Source organism: Labrus bergylta, chromosome 11 (genome assembly GCF_963930695.1).
Source record: "Labrus bergylta chromosome 11, fLabBer1.1, whole genome shotgun sequence".
In the NCBI taxonomy this organism is placed as follows: Eukaryota; Metazoa; Chordata; class Actinopteri; order Labriformes; family Labridae; genus Labrus; species Labrus bergylta.
In genome coordinates, this window is record NC_089205.1 from 30,320,055 (window position 1) to 30,345,054 (window position 25,000).

Here is a 25,000-nt window from a genome sequence, read left to right on the forward strand (position 1 = left end):
ATCCCCAGCTCCTCCAGCGACATGTCTGATGAGGCAAGACACTCAACCCAATGGCAGTGTGTGATTGTGTATGAAAGATTTTGTTAATACTGATGGACTCTTTACACAGCAGCCTCTACCATCAGTGTGTGAATGAGTAGGTGTGACCTGCAGGGTGAAAGCGCTTTGAGTCTTCAGATAACAAGAAGAGAACGATAAAAGCTCAAGTCTATTTAGCTTCTACCAAGGAACTACCATTAGACCCTGAATCCTGGAAGGAAGGAAGTACAGGAAGCTGGTTATTAAGAGATAATAACATGGTCCTGATGAAAACCACAACAACCATCTACAGACAAACTGATCAGACAACAGTGAAGGAGACCCGGAAGACTTCCCTTAAAGGTCCCATATTCTTCTTTTTCTGGTTTTATCTGCTCTTTAGTGTGTTTTCCAAGTGTCCTGTGCATGTTTAGGCACATCTATGTGCAAAAATTCAAAGTCTACGGAAACACGGCTTCTCCTATGTCCTCCTGTTAGCTGTAGCATTAGCTGCATGTAACGCTCGGTTCTAGCCCCCTCGATAAAAATGTGTCAGTGTGACGTCATTGTCAGTGTGAGATCACTGATCTAAGCTCATTGGCTCGTTGTGGCCCAGCAGCTCATGTTGAAATTTCCGAGACGCGTGCTGCGCAACTGACCAATAACGACAGAGCGGATCGGCAGATCAATCAGAGCAGACTTGGCCCACGTGGGGTCTAACAGTGTGGGCTCAACAGAGTGTAGCTGACGGACTCAGAGCGTAGAGGGAGCAAGGAGGAGCAGTACATGAAAACAGACACTTTTTTCGGACTTTAGCTATTATGAACGTACAAAAGTAGGAACATAGATTAAATATACGAACCCCAAAAAGGGCAGAATATGGGCTCTTTAACACGAGAACCATTCGTCATCACCAAACAGCAACATCATTAATTCATGAGATAATGAATGTCAGACTTTACCATCATCAGTCACAGCACTGTGTGTACACCTCAATATGAACATACAAAGATGTGATGACAACTGAGCTTAGTTACGACACTTTTGCGGAAAAAGCAGTCCGAAAAGGTCTCCTGATGAATGTCATTAAGAGGACCTACTTCCTGACAGGTTGAATTCAGGGTAAGAAATCCCCGAATAAAGGTTGTTCACGTTGTGCAGCTCTAACAGAATGCATCGATAATAAAGGAAAAGAGAAAAACCACTGGACAATATTTGGAATAACCACACATCATCACAGGTTCAGTACCTCAAAGGTGAACGGATGGGCGTGTTCTCCCAGTTTCTTAATGAGCCGTTCTTGAAGGCGTGTCAGACTCTTCTTCTCTTCGGGTAACGGTGGAAACGCCTGAATGTTCGCCACAAACAGGTCTTTACGAAACGTCAACCCCAGGACATCCAAATCCTCGCGCCCATAACGGAACGCACAGGTCAGAGTTACGAACACTGATGGGAAGAAAAAAACACAACAGGCTAGACTTAAAGTCTACTTCTATTTTAAGTCAATACAGTTTATTAAATGAAGAATGTTTTGGAAAGCATTGACAAGATTTTATCAAAAATCGGAGGCTCAAGGATGCTTCCCTGAGGAACTCCACGACTCCATTAACTCCATTAACTCCATTAAAGAGGGAGAACTAGAGGGTGATGCGAGAGTGTCATCCTCTAGTTCTCAGAACATTTCTCCCAACAGTCTTTTTTCCGCTGCTCTATCTAGTAAAGGCAAAAACGAAAAGAAAAAAAATACTTCAAAACAAAAACTTAACAAGCTAAGAGCCTTGAGGAACGTTGCAGACCTAGGATTAAGACTGTGAACCTTAGCTTCGACTTAGGTCACATCTGTCGGGAATTCTTGTAAATGTAAATGTTGGTCTTAGCAGCATGTTATTAGAAATGTGGTCATGGAGGGTATTAATATGTGGATTTTTTTTTGGGGTGGGGGGGATATTTGTGACTTGAGTAATTTGTGATTTCAGGCGGAAACTTTGGTCAGCTCAGAGTGAGTATGGAGTGGTGCATTTTTCCAAAAGTTTTTCCTGGGTAACAACAAACTTTTTCAGGTTCCTCACCTTTCCTCTCCTTCAGATACTCCGGGTCGATCAGGACAACGCCATCTGCAGGGAGAAAAGTCGACAAACGACCAGAGGACGGCTGGTTTTTACTCTGGCATCAGTTTTCCACCCAGAACTAAACAAACTAAAGAGAGCTACTACTTCAGATGAGTCGACGTCTGTTTAACATTGAATATCAGTAAACAGGGCGGCTGTGGCTCAGTTGGTAGAATTTTTCAACCGAAAGGTCGAGGGTTCGATCCCCAGCTGAACAACATGTCCGATGTGTCCTTGGGCTGCTTTGGTGGTGGTGTATGACTGGATTAGTGTTGTACTTACTCTCTGATGTACATCGCTTTGGATGTGGATCTGCTAAGTGAATTGTAACATTGTAAACAGTAATCTCACCGACAGGCTCCACCAGGTCCACGTGGTCCACAAAGTCTCTCTTCCCCAGGTAGACTGTGAGCTGAGGTAGGAACACAAGTCAGAGATCAGCCAATGACATTATCAACTCTTTGTTGTGTCTTTATTCCATTCATGAAGTCCACAGAGATATTTTTTTTTGGCTTTCTTAGCATTCTTTTGTCTTGTTGTTGCATACTATAAGGCATGGGAGGGGTGCTGTGTCTGCACCCTCTGCTGGTATATCAAGTCCATTTGTACTGCGGGATGCTTTGTATTGATGTGTGCATGCTGTACAAGCTGACACACATGTTGTTTGTATCCAGCCTGGGCTGGTGCGATGCCGGTTGAATGAAGGGGAAAAGACTTTAACCACGTCCAGCTGCTTCTTTGGATCAAATTAAAATGATGTGGACGACTGAGAACCTTCACAGATACACTCAGGTATGTGTGTCTGTGCAGGCTGTAAACATGATGTGAACATAAAGGGGCGGCTGTGGCTCAGTGGTAGAGTAGGTCGTCTCTCAACCAGAAAGTCAAGGGTTCGATCCCCAGCTCCTGCAGCTATGTGTCCGATGTGTCCTTGGGCAAGGCACTTAACCCCAAGTTACTCCCTCTGCTTTGTCGGCATATGAATGTGTGTGAATGTGTAGGTGTGACCTGCAGTGTAAAAGAGCTCTGAGTCATCAGAAGACTGGAGCAGAACGATACAAGCTTAAGTCCATTTTTACCATGACTGAGAACCTTCACAGACATGGTCAGGTGTGTGTGTGTGTACACGAACATGTAGAACATAAAGAAGAGGTGACTCACCTTTCCATTGGGACTGGCCTTCTTAAACACTCTGAAAACAGACAGAGAGAAACAGGGTCAGGTGGATCTGAAGTAGAACGTTTTATTCATTCATTGGAGGTACCATCAGGCTGAGCCGTGGAGGTATGGATGGATTATTATGACCACAGGCCCTGGACACAAACTCGCCTTGGACCCCAACCTACACACACACTGCTCGTGTCCTCTCCAAGTATACACAGTTTGTCTGCAGAATAACAGAGGCTCAGCCACAACCACACAGCACGTATTCAGCACGTGGAGGGGGAGGAGTTTGGTAAGCTCTCTTTGCAGATGATATGGTTCTGTGACATCCGGCCGGTTTGAAGGTAAAACATGTTCTATGGAAATATGGTGGAGTAATGACTTCCTAAAAAAGAGAGTGAAGTCAAACTCCCTCTGGGAAACTTTGCTCTCATGTTTCTTGATGAACGACCTCGAGGCTCCAGATCCTGTTGGGTCTGTTTGTTTTTATAAATCTGTGCTGTGGACTCAGACGTTTCTTAGATGCTCAGAGTTTCTGTGATCGTTACCTGAGGCGTTAAAAGAGTCTTCATCATCACCCTCGTCTTCATCACTATCAGCAGCAGCTTCCTGTCTCTCTGAGCTTCTCTCTAATGCTCTCTGGCAATATCACCCCCCCCACACACACACACACACACACACACACACACTCTGTGTTAATGTTGTCATAAATTAGCCGCTGCGGCTCCATTAGCGTTCAGCTTCCTCCTGAATAGATCTTCATCAATCAGCAGCATCAGGACGCCGTATTACCAGAAACCGCCGGGACTCCTGGGAGCTCGCTCAGCAGGCAATTAGCTGCTCGCCAACATCTCAGAGCGATTAGTCCAATTAAACATGAACGCTGGGAGATCTCAGCTCACGAATCAAAGTTAGAGAACATCAAGTGATGAAGACGACGTGGTCAAACCAGAGTTCATGTTCTGATCTTTCATTATATTCATGTTTTTACTGATCACTCCCTCAGTTGTAGCTGGACAACATTTAAATTATTTTATTTATTTTTTCAAATCATTTAAATGAGAATCTGATCATGAAAGTCTGCAGATTATTCACAACACGTCTCTTTACTGAACACATGACGAACACTGAAGGCATCACGAGTGGACCTCTGATCTGAGGACGTCATCAGAGCCACGCCCAGATTTCAGGGATCCTTTAACAGCCATCCGGGCTGAATCAGCTTCTCTGTTATTTTGGAGAGGTACGTTTTTTTTAAGGTCTCTGTGTTCCGCCCTGTTTTCCAGTCGAGAATAACGGAGGCTGTGTCGAACATAATAGAAAAAAGTTTTGGGTTCTTATAGATCAGCTGGCTCATGTCATGATGTGCAGTCAGAAACATTTCCCCTCTTTTTTTCAACAGGCTCACATCAGATGATGCATGTCGCCTGCTGGGTGTCACCTCCATGATTCCCTCAGACAGACTTTGCTTGTTCATGCATCGCTCCAAACCCTGAGGCTGGACAGTGACTCTCAAACTGTCACAGCCTAAACTCATCCTCTGTGAACACACGTTTCACCACCTTGAAAATGAAACAACAGAATGACTGGTTATTGTCACATCCATAAGAAGAACAGTCTGTTCAGCTGGGAGAACCAAAACAAAGATGTCCGCCTAGTTTATCAAACCCACTCCAGGGGCAGCTAGGGGGCGCTGTACGATGCCACTCGGAGACACCACCTTTAGTCAGGGTGTCATTTCCATCAGAAGAATTTAACATCACAATCATTCATAATTGAATGTTTGAGGCGCCTCAATTAAATATTGAGGCGCTGGTGGCGCAGTGGCACAGTGGTTAGTGCGCGCGCCCCATGTATGGAGGCTGTCGTCTCAAACGGGCGGCCCGGGTTCACTTCCCACCTGTGGCTTCTTTCCCGCATGTCATTCCTCTCTCTCTCTCTCTCTCCCTGATTTCCAACTCTATCCACTGTCCTATCTCTCCATTGAAGGCACAAAAAGCCCAAAAATATTAACCATCAGTGTCAACACTGATCCTGTTCCCATGGTAACAGTAACCGTGTCATGTCCTACGTTGGATCTTATTTGTTCTCGTTATCAAAATCGTCTCGTATATTTCTGTGTTTATCTAAACTAATGAATGTGTGTTATTTATGGATGTTAGCCTTTCAGCTAACCTCTTTAAAATAAAACAATAAATTAAACATCTGACCCTCTCTACTCTTCATTCATCCTTAACAGACGATCACGTGTCTCAGTGGTGAAGATTAGCTGAGCTCGCTGCGTTGGTTTATTATATAGACTGTCTGTATGTTCTCTGCATCCTGTATGAGAGGACGGTGAAGACCCTGAACGCATCGCGATGAGAGCACTCAGAAACATTAGTCCAACAACACAGAGAGGAAGAGGAAGAACATGTAAACATGATTAAAGATTCATTCAGAGGAGACACACACACACACACACACACACACACACACACACACACACACACACACACACACACCAGAGAAACACACAGACACCACAACTCAACGACTCAGCATAAAAAACAAATGTTCAAAAGATAAGATTCGATATGACAGAAGTCACAATAAACAAAGTTTCGTTTGTTGATATTCTTCCTCGTGTGTGTGATGCTACCTGAGTTCAAAATCAGGAAGGATTTTAAAACTCCTGCAGACTGAGCTGGGCTGAAAGGCTTTATCTGTGATTTTTCACCCTTAAATATTAAATGTAATATAAATCAAGTATCTCCTCTGAAAATAACTCTGTGAGTCATGACTGTCTACAATGGGTGTAACACCCGAGTCCCACTGTCTGTGATGTTTTCAGAGTTTTCAGAGTCCTATCTTCACTTTGTTTACATCGCCGGGACGGCTGGCTGACTCCTCCCCTCACGTATAAAAGTTGTTTAATTGAGGGACTAGAGAAAAGAAGAATAACATACTGTACTCACTGCTTAACTGTGTTTCTAGATCACGCTCATTTCAGGTCAATTTAGATACCAGCATAATAAAGATCACTAGCATTAGCATGCTAACACAACAATGCAGCGCAAGTTGTTTTGGTTTCATGCTGGAGCTCAAGGGCGACATCTGCTGGATCAAAAAATCACATATAAAGCCTTTAAAGGGATACTTCACTATGAAACATGAATCTGTATTGACATTGGGTCATATACAGTTGCAGGAAAAAGTATGTGAACCCTTTGGAATTTCTTTTTAATTTTGGATTAACCCTAACCCTAACCCATAAAATGTGTTCTGATCTTCATCTAAGTCTCAACAATAGACAAACACAGTCTGCTTAAACTAACACCACACAAACAATTATATGTTTTCATGTTTTTATTGAACACAACATGTAAACATTCACAGTGCAGGGTGGAAAACGTATGTGAACTATGTGGCTAATGATTTCTCCAAGAGCTAATTGGAGTCAGGGGTCAGCCAACCTGGAGTCCAATCAATGAGACGAGATTGGAGGTGTTGGTTAAAGCTGCCCTGCCCTATAAAAAACACACTCCAGTTTTGAGTTTGCTATTCTCAAGAAGCATTGCCTGATGTGAACCATGCCTCGAACAAAAGAGCTCTCAGAAGACCTACGATTAAGAATTGTTGACTTGCATAAAGCTGGAAAGGGTTACAAAAGACTCTCTAAAAGCCTCGACATTCATCAGTCCACGGTAAGACAAACTGTCTGTAAATGGAGAAAGTTCAGCACTGTTGCTACTCTCCCTAGAAGTGGCCGTCCTGTAAAGATGACTGCAAGAGCACAGCGCAGAATGCTCAATGAGGTGAAGAAGAATCCTAGAGTGTCAGCTAAAGACTTACACAAATCTCTGGCACATGCTAACATCTCTGTTGATGAATCTACGATACGTAAAACACTAAACAAGAATGGAATTCATGGGAGGACACCACGGAGAAAACCACTGCTGTCTCAAAAAAACATTGCTGCATGTTTGAAGTTTGCAAAAACAGCACTACTGGCAAAACATCCTGTGGACAGATGAAACCAAAGTTGAGTTGTTTGGAAGGAACACACAACACTATGTGTGGAGAGAAAAAGGCACAGCACACCAACATCAAAACCTCATCCCAGCTGTGACGTATGGTGGAGGGGGCATCGTGGGGGCTGCTTTGCTGCATCAGGGCCTGGACAGATTGCTATCATCGACGGAAAAATGAATTTCCAAGTTTATCAAGACATTTTGCAGGAAAACTTAAGACCGTCTGTCCACCAACTGAAGCTCAACAGAAGATGGGTGATGCAACAGGACAACGACCCAAAGCACAGAAGTAAATCAACAACAGAATGGCTTCAACAGAAGACAATACGCCTTCTGGAGTGGCCCAGTCAGAGTCCTGACCTCAACCCGATAGAGATGCTGTGGCATGACCTCAAGAGAGCGATTCACACCAGACATCCCGAGAATATTGCTGAACTGAAACAATTTTGTAAAGAGGAATGGTCCAACATTCCTCCTGACCGTTGTGCAGGTCTGATCTGCAACTACAGGAAACGTTTGGTTGAGGTTATTGCTGCCAAAGGAGGGTCAACCAGTTATTAAATCCAAGGGTTCACATACTTTTTCCACCCTGCACTGTGAATGTTTACATGTTGTGTTCAACAAAAACATGAAAACATATAATTGTTTGTGTGGTGTTAGTTTAAGCAGACTGTGTTTGTCTATTGTTGAGACTTAGATGAAGATCAGAACACATTTTATGCAGAAAACTAGGTAATTCCAAAGGGTTCACATACTTTTTCTTGCAACCGTATGTAGTAATGTGGAATACATTTTGAAGTTGGTGCCTTCTTGGCCGAGAAAAGACAGAAAGTGTCTTTTTGGCTCATGTGGATGAAAGACACCAAATCCCAGAATGCACAGCACCGCAGGCCACTCCCACTAAGGTCCTCTATTTCCAGACATTTTCTACAACTCATTCCGTCGTTGTCGGTTCTTCTCAGCTTTCTCCATAGAGCCTGTTAGCATAACTTCCAAGCAATATGGCGGGCGTTAAGTTTTGATTCTGGGAGTGAGTTCCTACCCACTGATCTGTGATTGGTCTGTAGCTTCAGTGGTCAAAAATATGAGGAACTAGCGTTGTAGTTTCACCCTGCTAACCGCAACAGCTTCCAGTGATGCAAAATGACAATTTTGCGTCACTGGAAGCTCCTTTACAGAATCAGAAATACAAAGATTTCACATCTCAGGGGAAAATGAGGGCGGGATGCACGACCGTTCAAAAACACTACCAGGTTTCTAATGATCCAAAGATTAATGCTAATGGGTGAAGTATCCCTTTAAGAGAGTCTGTGAAAACAACGATCAAAGATTTGCTTTGTGCTTTTTAAACCTGAAATCTTTCCTCTTCATGTCCATCATGTTCCAGCTTTTTTCCTTCCTAAGCTCAGAGGACGTTGGAGGCGAGCCTGGACGCTGACATAATAAAACTCTTGATGACTTGGTGTGGACTCTGTCCTCTCTGTGAATGAAGCTCCTCCGATCGATCGGGACTCTCCCACAGAGATACAACACTAACTGACGGATCAATATGTGATTGTTGTGTCAGCTGAAGACTCCCCCGACGCTGAGCGTGCTGCAGAGCCTCACGCTGACACCTGAACGCCACCCGAGTGCTGCACGGCGACACCGACTGAGAACAACAGGCGCCGTCACATCCCACACATCCACAGTGTCACATCATTCACACGTTAGCACCTTTTATTCTCGGTCCTGTTAAAGGGGAGGAAAAGAAGACGGAAAACCAAATAAAAAAACATCGATTTACTTCACAGTTTACAGAGATATTTTAACTTTTCAACATTTTCATTTCACATATTTTAGGATCTAAATGACTAAAGGTAATTATTCCCTCCAGAGAGAAACAGCTGATAGGTCACTCTCTACAAACACACCACACAAACAGATTTGACCTCACAGGACGGAGGAGTTCTGCTCTCCCTCCGTCTAAACTGGTGAGTTTGCTTTTAAGAGTTTTTCTACTATGAATTTATTATAACAACAACAGGATGCTCACAGGAACTTTAAAGGAGCAGTATGTAACTCTGACCCCTAGTGTTAAAAATGGGTACTGCAGTCTAAATTCTAAACATTATAGAAAGCTGTCTCCCCCCCTCCTCTCTAGAGTGGATGCTCACTCAGGTCACCATGTGGTGGACTCTGAAGCTTCAGTGTTTATCCAGCTCTGCATGGGTCTGTAAACCTTTCTGTGTTCTAACCTCTCTCCATTTTTCAAAAGCATCTCCAATATTGATCCTAGTTTGAGCACGTTTCTGCTCGTGGAGCTTATTAGAAACATGCAGAGGCTTTTTAGGTCGGGTACAATCACTTCTATCTGAACCACTTCTCTTGACCGCTTCCATCGCTGCAACACCTGTTGACCTGATAACTGCTCTCATATCTGACAAACAGAGGGGCGTCCAAAACGGCCGTGTGGGGGCGTGTCTTAAAAGCGCCTACCTTCTCTGGTCCAAACAAATCCAGAGCATTCAGGAGCAGAATGTAAAGTTAGAAGGAGGACATACTGGCTGCTGCATTGTTGTCAGAGAAGCCAGCACTTCAACATAGCATGTTTCCTTAATGATCAGATAGTAAGATACCTTTATCATCTCACTCTCTACACAGCTCACTGATTGGACCTTTAATCTGTTCTGTGTAAACTTCCTGTGAAAATAAAATGTTTGATTCTGAACAGACAGTGTTTCAGTAACGTGTACTCCTAAACGTTTGGTGTGAAGGGTTGAAGCTGCTCTGTATGTCGAACTGATCACACTGAGCTCATTAATATTCTCCTGACATGACACACTCGCATCATTCAGCCCGCAGACACACACACACACACACACACACACACACACACACACACAGCTCTGATTTCAGTATCAGCAACATCATCTCAAAGTAAACAACAAGCGAGTTTGCAGCCTACTCATCTCTCACACACTCTGATGTCACCTCTCTCTCTCTCACACACTCTGATGTCACCTCTCTCTCTCTCACACACACACACACACACAGACATGCTATGACATCACCTCACACACAGTGACGTGATCAGTGAAGTTAAATATGTTTTAACTTGTTTAGTATCATGTCACATATTTTTCCACCTGTAGGGGGCAGCGTTCAGATTTCTGCTTTCAGTAAACTGAAGCTCGAAGAAGAATATGGACCAAAGTGTTTACAGTGCATCCTATATTAAAGGAGCAATATGTAACTCTGACCCCTAGTGTTTAAAATGTGTACAGCAGTTCAAAGTGAGAGCTGTCTCTGAAGTCGTGATTTGTCAGTTCTGTTTGTGAGACGAGGAAACAACGGATTGGTTGAGTGTCGGCAGTTTAGCGTTTGTTGTGGAGTTTGATCCATTCTGATGCTACATCAGAGCGTCACTCAACAAAAACACAAAATAGATGAGTACATGATCCGAACCATACCAAGGAAGTGGACCAAAAAGCAATGCATTGTGGGTTGAATTTGGCCGGATACTTCAGAATAAATAGCAAATGTCAAATATGTTTGCTGGGCTTGGCTAACGTTACGTTAGCATTGCTAACAACACGAGCCTTCAGTCGTCCTTGCAGCTGAACGCCACGAGGGAAATGTGGTCACACATCACTCCTGTTGATCGGCCATGTTTAACCTGACTCAGCCGACATTTAACTTCATTTAACATCTCCATTTTATAGATCTAAATAATATCCAGCGTTTTGTAAAAGCAGCAAACATTAGTTCATCAGGCGGCCATGTTGGACGGAGTTTGACTTCACATCTTATTCTAACCGTCCATTTTTTTCTCTGAATTTTCTGAACTTGATTCAGAGCTACTTCGATGAATGTCTGACTGACAAAAACCAGGATCAGGATCAGCTGTTGATTAACCAGTCTGAACCTGCTCATTACTTAAAATCAGTGATGTCATCATTCCTTAAAGAGACAGCAGGTCATCACACACGCCACAGAGCGCTGAACACACACAGAACATTATGTAATGTTACAGCAACACACACACACACACACACACACACACACACACACACACACACACACACACACACACACACACACACACACAACACACACACACACACACACACACACACCTCTGTGTGAGGATCCGACAGCAGCAGAACAAAATGAAAGACAAACACAAAGAGAAAAGGCGCTCGGTCTCACCTGGTTCCTTTATCTCCCATCCTGACAGCAGCGACGAGCCGAAGGCAGCCGGACACAGAGATGATGGAGGAGGAGGAGGATAGGGGGATGCCGTCACCGTGGAAACTGAGCGGAGGATGTCTCCCTCGCTCTCTCTCTCTCTCTCTCTCAGGAAGTCGTGTTCATGCCGTCACATACTCCTCAGCAGGAGGAAAAAAAACCTTCATCTGAGCTCCGACACACGCTGCCCCTCCTCCCCTTTGACTCTCTCTCTCTCTCTCTCCTCCCCTTTGACTCTCTCTCTCTCTCTCTCTCCTCCCCTTTGACTCTCTCTCTCTCTCTCCCTCTCTCCCTCTCTCTCTCTCTCTCCCTCCTCCCCTTTGACTCTCTCTCTCTCTCCTCCCCTTTGACTCTCTCTCTCCCTCACTCTCTCTCTCTCTCCCTCTCTCTCTCCTCCCCTTTGACTCTCTCTCCCTCACTCTCTCTCTCTCTCCCCTCTCTCTCTCCTCCCCTTTGACTCTCTCTCTCCCTCACTCTCTCTCTCTCTCCCTCTCTCTCTCCTCCCCTTTGACTCTCTCTCTCTCTCTCCTCCCCTTTGACTCTCTCTCTCCCTCACTCTCTCTCTCTCTCCCTCTCTCTCTCCTCCCCTTTGACTCTCTCTCTCCCTCACTCTCTCTCTCTCTCCCTCTCTCTCTCCTCCCCTTTGACTCTCTCTCTCTCTCTCCTCCCCTTTGACTCTCTCTCTCTCTCCTCCCCTTTGACTCTCTCTCCCTCACTCTCTCTCTCTCTCCCTCTCTCTCTCCTCCCCTTTGACTCTCTCTCTCCCTCACTCTCTCTCTCTCTCCCTCTCTCCCTCCTCCCCTTTGACTCTCTCTCTCTCTCTCTCCTCCCCTTTGACTCTCTCTCTCTCTCTCTGTCTCTCATTGTCTCTCTCTCTCTCCTCCCCTTTGACTCTCTCTCTCTCTCTCTCCTCCCCTTTGACTCTCTCTCTCTCTCCCTCCTCCCCTTTGACACTCTCTCTCTCTCTCTCTCCTCCCCTTTGACTCTCTCTCTCTCTCCCTCCTCCCCTTTGACTCTCTCTCTCTCTGTCTCTCATTGTCTCTCTCTCTCCCTCTCTCTCTCTCCTCCCTTTTGACTCTCTCTCTCTCCTCCCCTTTGACTCTCTCTCTCTCCCTCACTCTCTCTCTCTCTCCTCCCCTTTGACTCTCTCTCTCTCTCTCTCTCCCTCACTCTCTCTCTCTCCTCCCCTCTCTCTCTCTCTCTCTCTCTCTCTCTCTCTCTCTCTCTCCTCTCTCTCTCTCTCTCTCTCTCTCTCTCTCTCTCTCTCTCTCTCTCTCTCTCTCTCTCTCTCTCTCTCTCCCCCCCCCCCCTCCCTCCTGTCAGACTCATTAGCAGTAAAATGTGTGAAAACACCCCGAGAACAGGTTTTATTTCAGTGTGACGTTAAGATCTCGCTGACAGCTGGACTCTGACCTCGCTCACCTCTCCGTCCTCCCTCCACTTCATAAAAACATCAGCGTTATTAATTAATGACCTCCATACTTCATTAATAAACCGGAGGGAATCAAAGTGTAAACGTGACAGGGTTTCAAACTGCGTCACAGAGAGGAGAGCGTCCGTACGAAGTCTCAGATGGGACCGCTCACATGTCGTTTTCAACAATCTGCCAAACATGTGACATGAACCCAAACGACATCAGCTCTAATAAATGACCTCATGTTTAATTTAAAGAATCAAAACCTTTGAATGAATAAAAGGCGTCACATTGCATCGCTGATTTAAAAAATAATTTCATTGTTTTTATGTTTTTTGAGGATCGTTAAAATTGTTCAGTTATTAGTTCAGAATAAACATTGCGGTAACGATCAGGTTTGTCCAACACAGGCTTCCATACTACAGCCACACATGATGTAGAAAGAGAATCAATGCAGTGTCTCGAACCTGCATTCTTTTAAATGTCCAGCAGGGGCCAAAAATCTGTCAGATTCTATAGAAGTCTATGATCAAACGTTCCTACTTCTCAGTTGATTTATTTCCTCAGTACATGTTCCTAACAAGTTTATGGTCTAAATCCAAACACAGGTAACTCTGTCTGAAGCCTGAGTGTCATCCCCCATCTGTTCCTGCAGGGGGCGCTGGAGTCCCATCAATGGCGTCCCCCGTCTGTCCCTGCAGGGGGCGCTGGAGTCCCATCGATGGCGTCCCCCGTCTGTCCCTGCAGGGGGCGCTGGAGTCCCATCGATGGCGGTCTCCATGCTGGAAATGCTGTCTCAGTCTAACTTTCAGTCAACCTAACGACAGGCTGAGAGCTGGAGCTGAGGCGGGTTTTAAACCTCCTGACAAACCGTTACACCGCGCCCACCTGTCAATCAGGTCAGCTACACGCCTTATTGTGAATAACTCTTATCCTTCATCAAATCAAAACTGATGAGTCATCAAAACATTCACCCCCCGTACAGTGTGTGTCCATCCAGACATGAGCTAATCACACCTATTTGGTTTTTTGAACCAGGCTGTAAACATGTTCATCTCTGCTGTAAAAACAGGCTTTTTAGAATGGGTGTGTATGTGACTTCCTGTGCTTCTGCAGCCAGCCTCTAGTGGACACTCCAGGAACTGCAGGATTTTGCACTTCCGCATTGGCTTCATTTTTTTATCCACCGAGGTTGCAGCATGAAACAGGCTGCAATGTCATCCTCAAAGTCGTTGTGTTTGTCTCTCACAGGCTCAGGTTGTTATTCTAAACACAAACAGCTGTTACATCACTCTCCACAAACACACCACTCTACATTCAGAGATTTGACCTCACAGACGTTGTTGTACCGCCGCCCTTAACACAAATAAAAATGGAGGCTCGGGTAGACGAGCAGCTCCTGCTTTCAACGAGTTAAAGTTACTGTTGCGTCTGTGGAGTCTGGCGTCTGAAGAGGACGATGTAGCAGCTGTTTGGTTGCAGTCATTACAGCCTGTGACGAGGGCGCCATTTCTTTAAAGAAGGTTTGTTCAGATGAAGTCTGTGAGTCAGCGGTCAGTCGGACGCAGCTGCTTCCTGTTTCTTCATTAATGACCTCAGAAGGAAACAGCCTGCAGCCTCATCATCACATTTGTACATTTCAACAGAACGCCAGAATAAAAATAAACACGGCGTTAATGAGAAACACCTGAGAGACGAGAGGACGTGAAGGACAGACGGACACATGGGGAGTTTCTTAGAAAGAGTTTAAACATGGAACGATGTCTCCTCCGCTGACAGCACGCCGTGAGAGGTTTGAGCGCTCAGCTTCAGGACTTTTCAGGAATGACGACTCTTCTCTGAACTCTGGACCGAGTCGGGGAAGTCGTGTCCTTAACCCTGAAAGGAAGAACTCTCGGAAACAAAGATCTTCAAGTTTCCCATTTAATTCAAAGGTCCCTGAAGGTTACACAAGGTCAGAAAGCAAAAACAAGCAGAATGAAATCACTGAATAAATAAAACACAATCAAAAAGAAGAGAACGTGCAGATGTTTGAATCTTTGTACGTCATGTTTACATTACGAGTCATCAAAGGTTCTTCATGAGGAAACAGAAACGTGTTTTAAAGACCCAAACAAAACACGAGAGACCAAACTGAACCAGCCGTCAGAGCTGATTGGCCGACACGACAACGCTCTGACATCACGGTCTGTGACATCACGGTCTCTGACATCACGGTCTCTGATGTCACCATCTCTGACATCACCGTCGTTTGAATCACGTCTTTCTGTCAACCTTTAAAGTACATCTTCCTGGTTTTAATCCGGCGTTCCTGTTAATGTTAATTTATCCGCCAGCGGTTTCAAGGTGAGATATTTACGCCCCCCCCCCGCCGCCGCCCCGCCCCGCCCATAGCGTCTTCAGAGGCGTTACAGAGGAGAGACGGGATCAGCTGAGCCAGCGGGGGAGCATAGCGCTGTGTGTGTGTGTGTGTGTGTGTGTGTGTGTGTGTGTGTGTGTGCAGGTCTGACTGTGTGTGTGTGTGCATGTCTGACTGTGTGTGTGTGTGTGTGTGTGTGTGTGTGTGCAGGTCTGACTGTGTGTGTGTGTGTGCGCATGTCTGACTGTGTGTGTGTGTGCATGTCTGCCTGTGTGTGTGTGTGTGTGTGTGTGTGTGTGTGTGTGTGTGCAGGTCTGACTGTGTGTGTGTGTGTGCATGTCTGACTGTGTGTGTGTGTGTGTGTGTGCATGTCTGACTGTGTGTGTGTGTGTGCGCATGTCTGACTGTGTGTGTGTGTGTGTGTGTGTGTGTGTGTGCGCATGTCTGACTGTTTGTGTATGTGCATGTCTGACTGTGTGTGTGTGTGTGTGTGTGCATGTCTGACTGTTTGTGTGTGTGTGTGTGCATGTCTGACTGTGTGTGTGTGTGTGTGTGTGTGTGTGCATGTCTGACTGTGTGTGTGTGTGTGTGTGTGTGTGTGTGTGTGTGCATGTCTGACTGTGTGTGTGTGCGTGTGTGTGTGTGTGTGTGTGTGTGCATGTCTGACTGTGTGTGTGTGTGTGTGTGTGTGTGTGTGTGTGTGTGTGTGTGTGTGTGTGTATGTCTGACTGTGTGTGTGTGCATGTCTGACTGTGTGTGTGTGTGTGTGTGTGTGTGTGTGTGTGTGTGTGTGTGCATGTCTGACTGTGTGTGTGTGCATGTCTGACTGTGTGTGTGTGTGTGTGTGTGTGTGTGTGTGTGTGTGTGTGTGTGTGTGTGTGTGTATGTGTGTGTGTGTGTGTGTGTGTGTATGTGTGTGTGTGTGTGTGTGTGTGTGCCGTGCTTCTGAAACGCTGAAACACAATGTGACCTCACAGACTGGGACGCTGATATAACGCTGTCACAGAATCAATATGAACGTACAAAGACGTGATGCGCTTAGTAACGAGCATCCTGAGCGTCTGATTGGTGGAGGATTGTTTGTGTGAAACGAGGAGAGAAATGGATCTCAATGAGTCGGTTTGATGTGTGGAGACATCAGAGCTGTCGACTCGTCTCTTTGAAGCGGCTGACTTCACTCTTCAAAGCCGAGAGGCCGAGCGGAGGATTACTGCCGACGCCTTTTAAATGTAAATCAGATGAGACGCTTCAGCAGCTCGCAGGAAGAGGCTCACACTCTGACAGCTCTGCTTCTTCTTCTTCACTGCTGACATCACAGAGGGCTCAGTGTTTGTTCAGAGGATGATCACCTCTCAGGGATCGTTTAGTTCGGTCTGCTCCGATAACGTTATTATCACAAGTTTCCTCTGTTGGTGCCTCAGTAACGTGAAGAAGATGCTGCAGACATCCAAGATGGAGGGCGGAGCAAAGATTGGCACTATGATGGCTGTTTTTGACGCGTCAGCGAATGAGTGTGAGAGAAGCGGCTGTAAACGTGGATGAAGATTATACCGATTACGTGATGAGTCAGCACCACCTCCTGCTCGCTCGCTTGCTGCGGTTTGACTCGTGCGCTGGCCGGATGAAATGTTCACACATTTACCGGCGACATCATCAACCATCAACCATCAACCATCAACCATCAACCATCAACCATCAATCATCAACCATCAACCATCAACCATCAACCATCAATCATCAACCATCAACCATCAACCATCAACCATCAACCATCAACCATCAACCATCAACCATCAACCATCAATCATCAACCATCAACCATCAATCATCAACCATCAATCATCAACCATCAACCATCAATCATCAACCATCAACCATCAACCATCAATCATCAATCATCAACCATCAACCATCAATCATCAACCATCAACCATCAACCATCAACCATCAACCATCAACCATCAATCATCAACCATCAACCATCAACCATCAATCATCAACCATCAACCATCAACCATCAATCATCAACCATCAACCATCAACCATCTCTCCTCACATAAGAAAATCAGTCACAGATCTGCTGTGAAATAAAAACACTTTTAGAAGCTGAACGAGGATTAAAACTTTTTCAAATCCGGCAGCGTTTCATTGTTTTTTTTTTACGTGATTTCTGGCAAAACTTGAACTTCTTCTTCAGGTGGATGAAGAGAAAAAAAGAAAAAAAAGTAATTCATGGCTCAGGCTGAGTGCGACGAGTTCCAGGCCATGACTCATCAGGGTTTTTTTTTACGCTAACGACCACAAAGACACAGAAGATGAGGCTGAAGCAGAAAAAGTGTTTCAAAAGGACGAAAAGATCGAACCTTCCATTTTTTGTATAAACTGATACAAATCAGTGCGCTTGGCACCTTTACTTTTCTTATTCGTTAACGATCTCTATGGATCCTTTTGGGTTTGATATGTCAAACTTGCCTTGAACTACAACTGACCAGTAGGGTCAGTGTAGAGTCATGTGTATGATGTGTCACCGTCAGAATATCTGCGACGGATCCGTTTGGTTTAAGAGGTCGACGAGGAAAATCGACCATTACGTCCGTGCCTGGAGGAAAAGGAGCAGACGGTGTGTTCAGTCTGATCTGATGTAACTTTTGATTATTGATGTTAATATTCTGTTCCTTCTGATCTCAGCAGTGACCTCCTCCAGTGTCTCCATGACGGGAGTTTACGTCCTGCACATCCGCTGGTTAGACGGACCAACACGTGGTCATAAAGTCTGGTCCTAAGTTTGAGTAATGTGATGACACCATGGTTAGGTTTCACTCCTTTGCTCCTAGACCACCTGTCCACCTGGTCCACCTGTGGTGGGTTTCTTTTCATGTCTGTAGGTTTAACCTCGTTTGAAAGAAGGTCAGGTTTAGTTCAATCTGTCTAATGGTGGCTCTGATGGTAAATATTACAAATGTTTTTGATATTAAAGGTTACAAACAAGGTCAGTGTGCCGGGGGAAGTTTCAAACAATAAAAGCATGTTAAAGTGGTTTTTGATTCAGGTTTCCGTTTGTCGTTGTTGTCAGTTCAAAAGCTGAACGCTGGAAGAAAAGTTTCAGGAATTCTTCTCAGTTCTGTTAGAAAATGTAAAAGATTAAAAAAGCACCAAACAGAAAGTTTCACATCCCTCTTGTCCAATAAAAAACAGGCTGAGAAACACCGAAACCCAGCTGTTCCCTTTGACAGCTCTCAGACCGGTTTGTGTCTGAAAGTGAGGCGTGCTGTGTGGGGTGTTGCCGTGACAACGTGACCTCTCTATGGATTGGTCGTTTCAGATGTCGCTCCAGAGGATGGCCAGCCTACTTCTATCCACACTGACGACGTATTCACCCGACAGAGACCAGGCCACAGCACTGATGGACGAGCTAGAGAGAGGGGGGGGGAGGGAGAGGGAGTTCTTAAAGGAACAGTACAACATTTAAATGTGGAGTCCCTCAGAGAACGTTAAAACGATCAATACACTTGAGCTTGTACAGCACTTTTCTAGTCTTCTGACTCCTCAAAGCTCTTTTACACATTCACTGAGTAAATAGTCCATCAGTGTTAACTCATCCATTCATAAACATTCATACAGCGCAGACGAAGCAGCAGGAGCAATTCAGGTGCAAGGACACATTGGACATGTTGCTGCAGGAGCTGGGGACCGAACCCTCGACCTTCCGGTTGAGAGACGACCGACTCTACCACTGAGCCAAAGCCGCCCCTGAAGTGTCCTGGGCCCTTTTTTGTTTTAAAGAAATGGATAGAAACTCTTAACACTGAAAGATCTAAAACCTTCATGAAAATCTTCCTCTTTGTCCTGAATAAGCTGGAGTTCCTCAGGGAAGCATTCTAAGCCCACTGTTTGTCCTTTATATATGATTTTTAGGGGTTTACACAAACACTTAAAGATACTAAGAAATCTGTTTGACAAACAGAGTCTAAAATTTTGTGATATTATTTGGATAATTGTCAGGCCATCTTTTTAAACTCCCTCAACTGCAGAATTAATGTTGATGCTTTTTTTTTAAAAGTGAAACAACTGACTTACAGCTGAGTGTGAGCAGAAAAGAGGGAAAACCTATCAGTGGTGGTTTTGACGGGCCTCGATTTAAAATCTGGTATCTGTGTTGAGTTACCTGTGTTGGTCAGGTAGGCGTGTCTCCAGGTTGCCCGTCGAGACGTTCCAGATGTAAACTGCTCCGTCTGCTGAGCCAGCTGCCAGGAAGCAACCGTCCGGACTGACGATAGAGAGAAAGCATGAAGTAAGACTGAGGTTTCTCTAAAACAGGATAATAAAAAGAACCGGGAGGAGCTGAAGTGCAGTCATCCTAAAATGTCTCCTTCAGTTTAGACTCAAATACACATTAAAGGTGACATCTCCTCCTCCTCTTCAGTGTAAATAAGTCTCATAGCTCCTCAAAACATGTGTGTGTAGTTTCTTGTTCTAAATCCACTCTGATCCTGTATTTGATCATGTCTATAAACCCCTCTATTTCAGCCCTGCTCAGAACAGGCTGTTTCTGTGTCTGTACCTTTAAATATGTAAATGAGTCTGTGTCTGACCACGCCCCCCTCTCTGGAAGGGCTTGGGTGTCTCGGTCTTTCTCGCTCCATGTCCTATTGTTTACGGTGAGAAGGCAGACTCAGAGGGCAGAACAAACACCTAGCTGTGGGAGTGTCACCCACCTGGGGGAGGGGCTACTGCCCTTTGTGATGTCATGAAGGGAAAATCTCCAAACGGCCTGTTTGAGCACATTTTCTGAAAAGTGGAGTAGGGAGAGGATGGACTTTTCTCATCATTGGGGGGTTTGTAGATGGACTAGAGACACATGTTAGAGTTAGAGGAACATGGTGAAGAGGATTTTGAATGATATGTGACCTTTAAAACTGGAGGTTTTATCTGCATAATTCCTGTTTTCATATATATTCGTTAAGAAAAGTCGGTCTAAAGAGAAAAACATATGCAGAACAAAATCGTCTCACAGCCGCTCTGAACTCATTGGAGCTCTTCTGAAGTGGATTTGTATTCTTCTTAAATAAACAGAAACTTTCAAACGAGTGCGGCTAACGATATAGATGTTTTTATCTCCTCTCATCTTTATGTCCATTTTTAACTCTTTAATCACGAGTCTGACTGTTAACAAAGACGAGCGGACGTGTGGAGCGTCTTGGATGGAATAACAATCATCACTCTGTAAGATTTAAAATCACAGCTTCTCAAACACTCCTGTAAGAGAATCTGCTGTTTTCTCATTTGATGAATCTGAAAATATACAAATATTTTCAGGAGATGTTCTGTGAATAAATCGACTGATTCAGATGTCACCGATGTGAAATATTAAAAACATTAAGCAGGTTTGAAGCAGCTGTTCCTGATTGGTTCTCCTGGAACCTCAGAGAGAACCTAGAGAGCCTGACTGTGTGTGTGTGTGTGTGTGTGGATTTAGTGCTTCTGTCGCAGAGCCCAAAGCATCACTGAGCTGCTGTTGTCATGGAAACTGCAAGATATCAACCACGCAGCATCTATTCGCTCCTCTCTCTGTTGTTTTTGTAGAAGTGTTTGACAAAGACATTGATCAGGTAAACAGACTGTAACGTCTGCAGCAGGTAAACAGACTGTAACATCTGCAGGTAAACAGACTGTAACGTCTGCAGAGGTTAAACAGACTGTAACGTCTGCAGGTAAACAGGCTGTAACGTCTGCAGGTAAACAGACTGTAACGTCTGCAGGTAAACAGACTGTAACGTCTGCAGCGGGTAAACAGACTGTAACGTCTGCAGGTAAACAGACTGTAACGTCTGCAGCGGGTAAACAGACTGTAACGTCTGCAGCGGGTAAACAGACTGTAACGCCTGCAGCGGGTAAACAGGCTGTAACGTCTGCAGCGGGTAAACAGACTGTAACGTCTGCAGCGGGTAAACAGACTGTAACGCCTGCAGCGGGTAAACAGACTGTAACGCCTGCAGCAGGTAAACAGACTGTAACGTCTGCAGGTAAACAGACTGTAACGTCTGCAGCAGGTAAACAGACTGTAACGCCTGCAGCGGGTAAACAGACTGTAACGTCTGCAGCGGGTAAACAGACTGTAACGTCTGCAGCAGGTAAACAAACTGTAATGTCTGCAGCAGGTAAACAGACTGTAAACAGTTAACATATATATTCCCTAAACAACGGGCTAAAAAAAGGAAATGGGATAAATAATGAAAATAACCATTCTGGCTGTTTTAAAGGTCACCAATAGTTTTCACCTGCTTTGTTTTGTGTGCTGGTGCTTTACATGACACAATGTGTTCCCCTAATTAGAGGTAATGTCATACAAACTGCTTACAAATGCTACCTAGGCAGTGTAGCTCAACATTTACAGCCCGGTTTTTACTGTGAACACCATTATTACAATGGTGGTACAGAAGAAAACATCAAAATATTGATGCGTCATGGAATATTATGCCCTTATGATTCAAGGCATCACTTGTCATGGTAACATCACATCTACACTCTCTCAGCGCCTCACGTTTTCAAGTGTGCAGTATGATCCCATTCTTTCCATTTGCTTCCCTTACCATGACAGCCTATCACCACAAAAAGAGAAAACAAATTAACTAACTACAAATCCTTTCATGAATAAAATTGCATTATCTTTATATAGATAAAATGTTAACAATCCCCTGCAGCGGGTAAACAGACTGTAACGTCTGCAGCGGGTAAACAGACTGTAACGTCTGCAGAGGTTAAACAGACTGTAACGCCTGCAGCAGGTAAACAGACTGTAACGTCTGCAGCGGGTAAACAGACTGTAACATCTGCAGCGGGTAAACAGACTGTAACGTCTGCAGCAGGTAAACAGACTGTAACGTCTGCAGCGGGTAAACAGACTGTAACGTCTGCACAGGTTAAACAGACTGTAACGTCTGCAGAGGGTAAACAGACTGTAACGTCTGCAGCGGGTAAACAGACTGTAACGTCTGCAGGTAAACAGACTGTAACGTCTGCAGGTAAACAGATTGTAAGGTCTGCAGCAGGTAAACAGACTGTAACGTCTGCAGGTAAACAGACTGTAACGTCTGCAGCGGGTAAACAGACTGTAACGTCTGCAGGTAAACAGACTGTAACGTCTGCAGGTAAACAGATTGTAAGGTCTGCAGCGGGTAAACAGACTGTAACGTCTGCAGGTAAACAGACTGTAACGTCTGCAGCGGGTAAACAGACTGTAACGTCTGCAGCGGGTAAACAGACTGTAACATCTGCAGCGGGTAAACAGACTGTAACGTCTGCAGCAGGTAAACAGACTGTAACGTCTGCAGCGGGTAAACAGACTGTAACGTCTGCACAGGTTAAACAGACTGTAACGTCTGCAGCGGGTAAACAGACTGTAACGTCTGCAGGTAAACAGACTGTAATGTCTGCAGGTAAAGAGATTGTAACGTCTGCAGCGGGTAAACAGACTGCAACGTCTGCAGCGGTTAAACAGACTGTAACGTCTGCAGGTAAACAGACTGTAACGTCTGCAGGTAAACAGATTGTAAGGTCTGCAGCAGGTAAACAGACTGTAACGTCTGCAGCGGGTAAACAGACTGTAACATCTGCAGGTAAACAGACTATAACGTCTGCAGCGGGTAAACAGACTGTAACGTCTGCAGCGGGTAAACAGACTGTAACGTCTGCAGGTAAACAGACTGTAACGTCTGCAGGTAAACAGATTGTAAGGTCTGCAGCAGGTAAACAGACTGTAACGTCTGCAGCAGGTAAACAGACTGTAACGTCTGCAGCGGGTAAACAGACTGTAACGTCTGCAGAGGTTAAACAGACTGTAACGCCTGCAGCAGGTAAACAGACTGTAACGTCTGCAGCGGGTAAACAGACTGTAACATCTGCAGCGGGTAAACAGACTGTAACGTCTGCAGCAGGTAAACAGACTGTAACGTCTGCAGCGGGTAAACAGACTGTAACGTCTGCAGCAGGTAAACAGACTGTAACGTCTGCAGCGGGTAAACAGACTGTAACGTCTGCAGCAGGTAAACAGACTGTAACGTCTGCAGCGGGTAAACAGACTGTAACGTCTGCACAGGTTAAACAGACTGTAACGTCTGCAGCGGGTAAACAGACTGTAACGTCTGCAGGTAAACAGACTGTAATGTCTGCAGGTAAAGAGATTGTAACGTCTGCAGCGGGTAAACAGACTGTAACGTCTGCAGCGGGTAAACAGACTGTAACGTCTGCAGGTAAACAGACTGTAACGTCTGCAGGTAAACAGATTGTAAGGTCTGCAGCAGGTAAACAGACTGTAACGTCTGCAGCGGGTAAACACACTGTAACATCTGCAGGTAAACAGACTATAACGTCTGCAGCGGGTAAACAGACTGTAACGTCTGCAGCGGGTAAACAGACTGTAACGTCTGCAGGTAAACAGACTGTAACGTCTGCAGGTAAACAGATTGTAAGGTCTGCAGCAGGTAAACAGACTGTAACGCCTGCAGCAGGTAAACAGACTGTAACGTCTGCAGCGGGTAAACAGACTGTAACGTCTGCAGAGGTTAAACAGACTGTAACACCTGCAGGTTAAACAAACAGGTGTTCTGTTGGTGATTGGTTGATTGACCTCAGACCAGGTGAGTGCAGTCAGCAGTAGTGGATGATGAGAGAGCTCACCTGATCACAGCCTTGGTGCTGTCACTGCCGCATTTAAATCCTTCCGCTCTGATGGACACACACACACACAGTTAGAATCTCTTCGTTATAAAAACACAGAAATAATTCTTAACTTTTACGTCTCTACCTGAAACACACACGGTCGTTGCTCCCCCTCCTCAGGTCGACCATCTGGAGGCAGTCATCACGACAACAGCTGAGCAGCTGACGGTGGTCAGAGCTGATGTCCAATGAGGTGACTTTACCCTGAGCGGGGAGTTCCTGAACACAGCCGATCGTCCTGAGAGGAGACAGGCGAGCGTGAGCTTAGCTTTAAGTTGCTTTTATCTTTATTTGTATGGACGAATAAATCTAATCTTGATTCATGTTTAATTCACGTTGCTTTATTTAACTTTTCTAACTCCCCAAAGGAGATTTAAACTCAGGCTGGTATACTTTAAAAAGAGGTTTTGAGCAGCAGTCAGCTCATTGGACGGCGTTACTGTCAATCACAGGGCAGGGAGGGGTGATGCTGCTGTGTGATTGGAGGACAGGCACCCGGAAAGCAGGAGGAGAGTGGGAGGATGATCCGTGGAAGTTGCTAGGTAACAGAGGGAGCGGAGGGTTGCCGTGGCGACCGAACGAATAAGAGGTCTCAGGGGGTCTAAACCTCAGCAGTCAGTTCGAGACGGAGCGGAGACTCTGCTGAGTTTAAGGAGGGAAATCTGCTGATCACAGCACAGAACACAAAATCTGACTCTAATGAAGAGAAAGGATGGAGAACAGGATGAGGAAAGGATAGAGAAAGGATGGAGAACAGGACGAGAAAAGGATGGAGGAAAGGATGAGGAAAGGATGGAGGAAGGAAGAGGAAGGATGGAGAAAGTACAAGGAAAGGACGAGGAAAGGATGGAGAAAGGACGAAGAAAGGATGAGGAAAGGACAAGGAAAGGATGAGGAAAGGATGAGGAAAGGATGGAGTAAGGAAGAGGAAGGATGGAGGAAAGGATGGTGTAAGGATGAGGAAAGGACGAGGAAA

At 45.2% G+C, this 25,000-nt stretch overlaps 2 protein-coding genes across 6 annotated transcripts in view; both read right to left on the minus strand.

Annotated features, from left to right (window-relative positions):
* arrb1 (arrestin, beta 1) overlaps positions 1-11,766 on the minus strand; it is a 21,284-nt gene extending 9,518 nt beyond the window's left edge. The window contains exons 1-5 of one of the 2 annotated variants that reach the window (XM_065960213.1): positions 11,495-11,766; positions 3,288-3,318; positions 2,478-2,538; positions 2,088-2,132; positions 1,268-1,464 (exon numbers count right to left, since the gene is read on the minus strand). In XM_065960213.1, the coding sequence (XP_065816285.1) occupies positions 1,268-1,464; positions 2,088-2,132; positions 2,478-2,538; positions 3,288-3,318; positions 11,495-11,514 (354 nt within the window). In that variant the 5' untranslated portion in view covers positions 11,515-11,766. Of the gene's footprint in view, positions 1-1,267; positions 1,465-2,087; positions 2,133-2,477; positions 2,539-3,287; positions 3,319-8,654; positions 9,548-11,494 lie in introns of those variants that run through there. The other variant, XM_065960212.1, reaches the window with a different exon arrangement.
* A 3,090-nt stretch (positions 11,767-14,856) lies between these two features.
* LOC109975805 (protein Atg16l2-like) overlaps positions 14,857-25,000 on the minus strand; it is a 26,795-nt gene continuing 16,651 nt past the window's right edge. For all 4 annotated transcript variants that reach the window (XM_065960552.1, XM_065960549.1, XM_065960550.1 and 1 more), the window contains 4 exons: positions 24,110-24,262; positions 23,983-24,030; positions 19,472-19,573; positions 14,857-18,718 (listed from right to left, as the gene is read on the minus strand). In XM_065960552.1, coding sequence (XP_065816624.1) covers positions 18,625-18,718; positions 19,472-19,573; positions 23,983-24,030; positions 24,110-24,262 — 397 coding nt within the window. In that variant the 3' untranslated portion in view covers positions 14,857-18,624. The remainder of the gene's footprint in view (positions 18,719-19,471; positions 19,574-23,982; positions 24,031-24,109; positions 24,263-25,000) is intronic.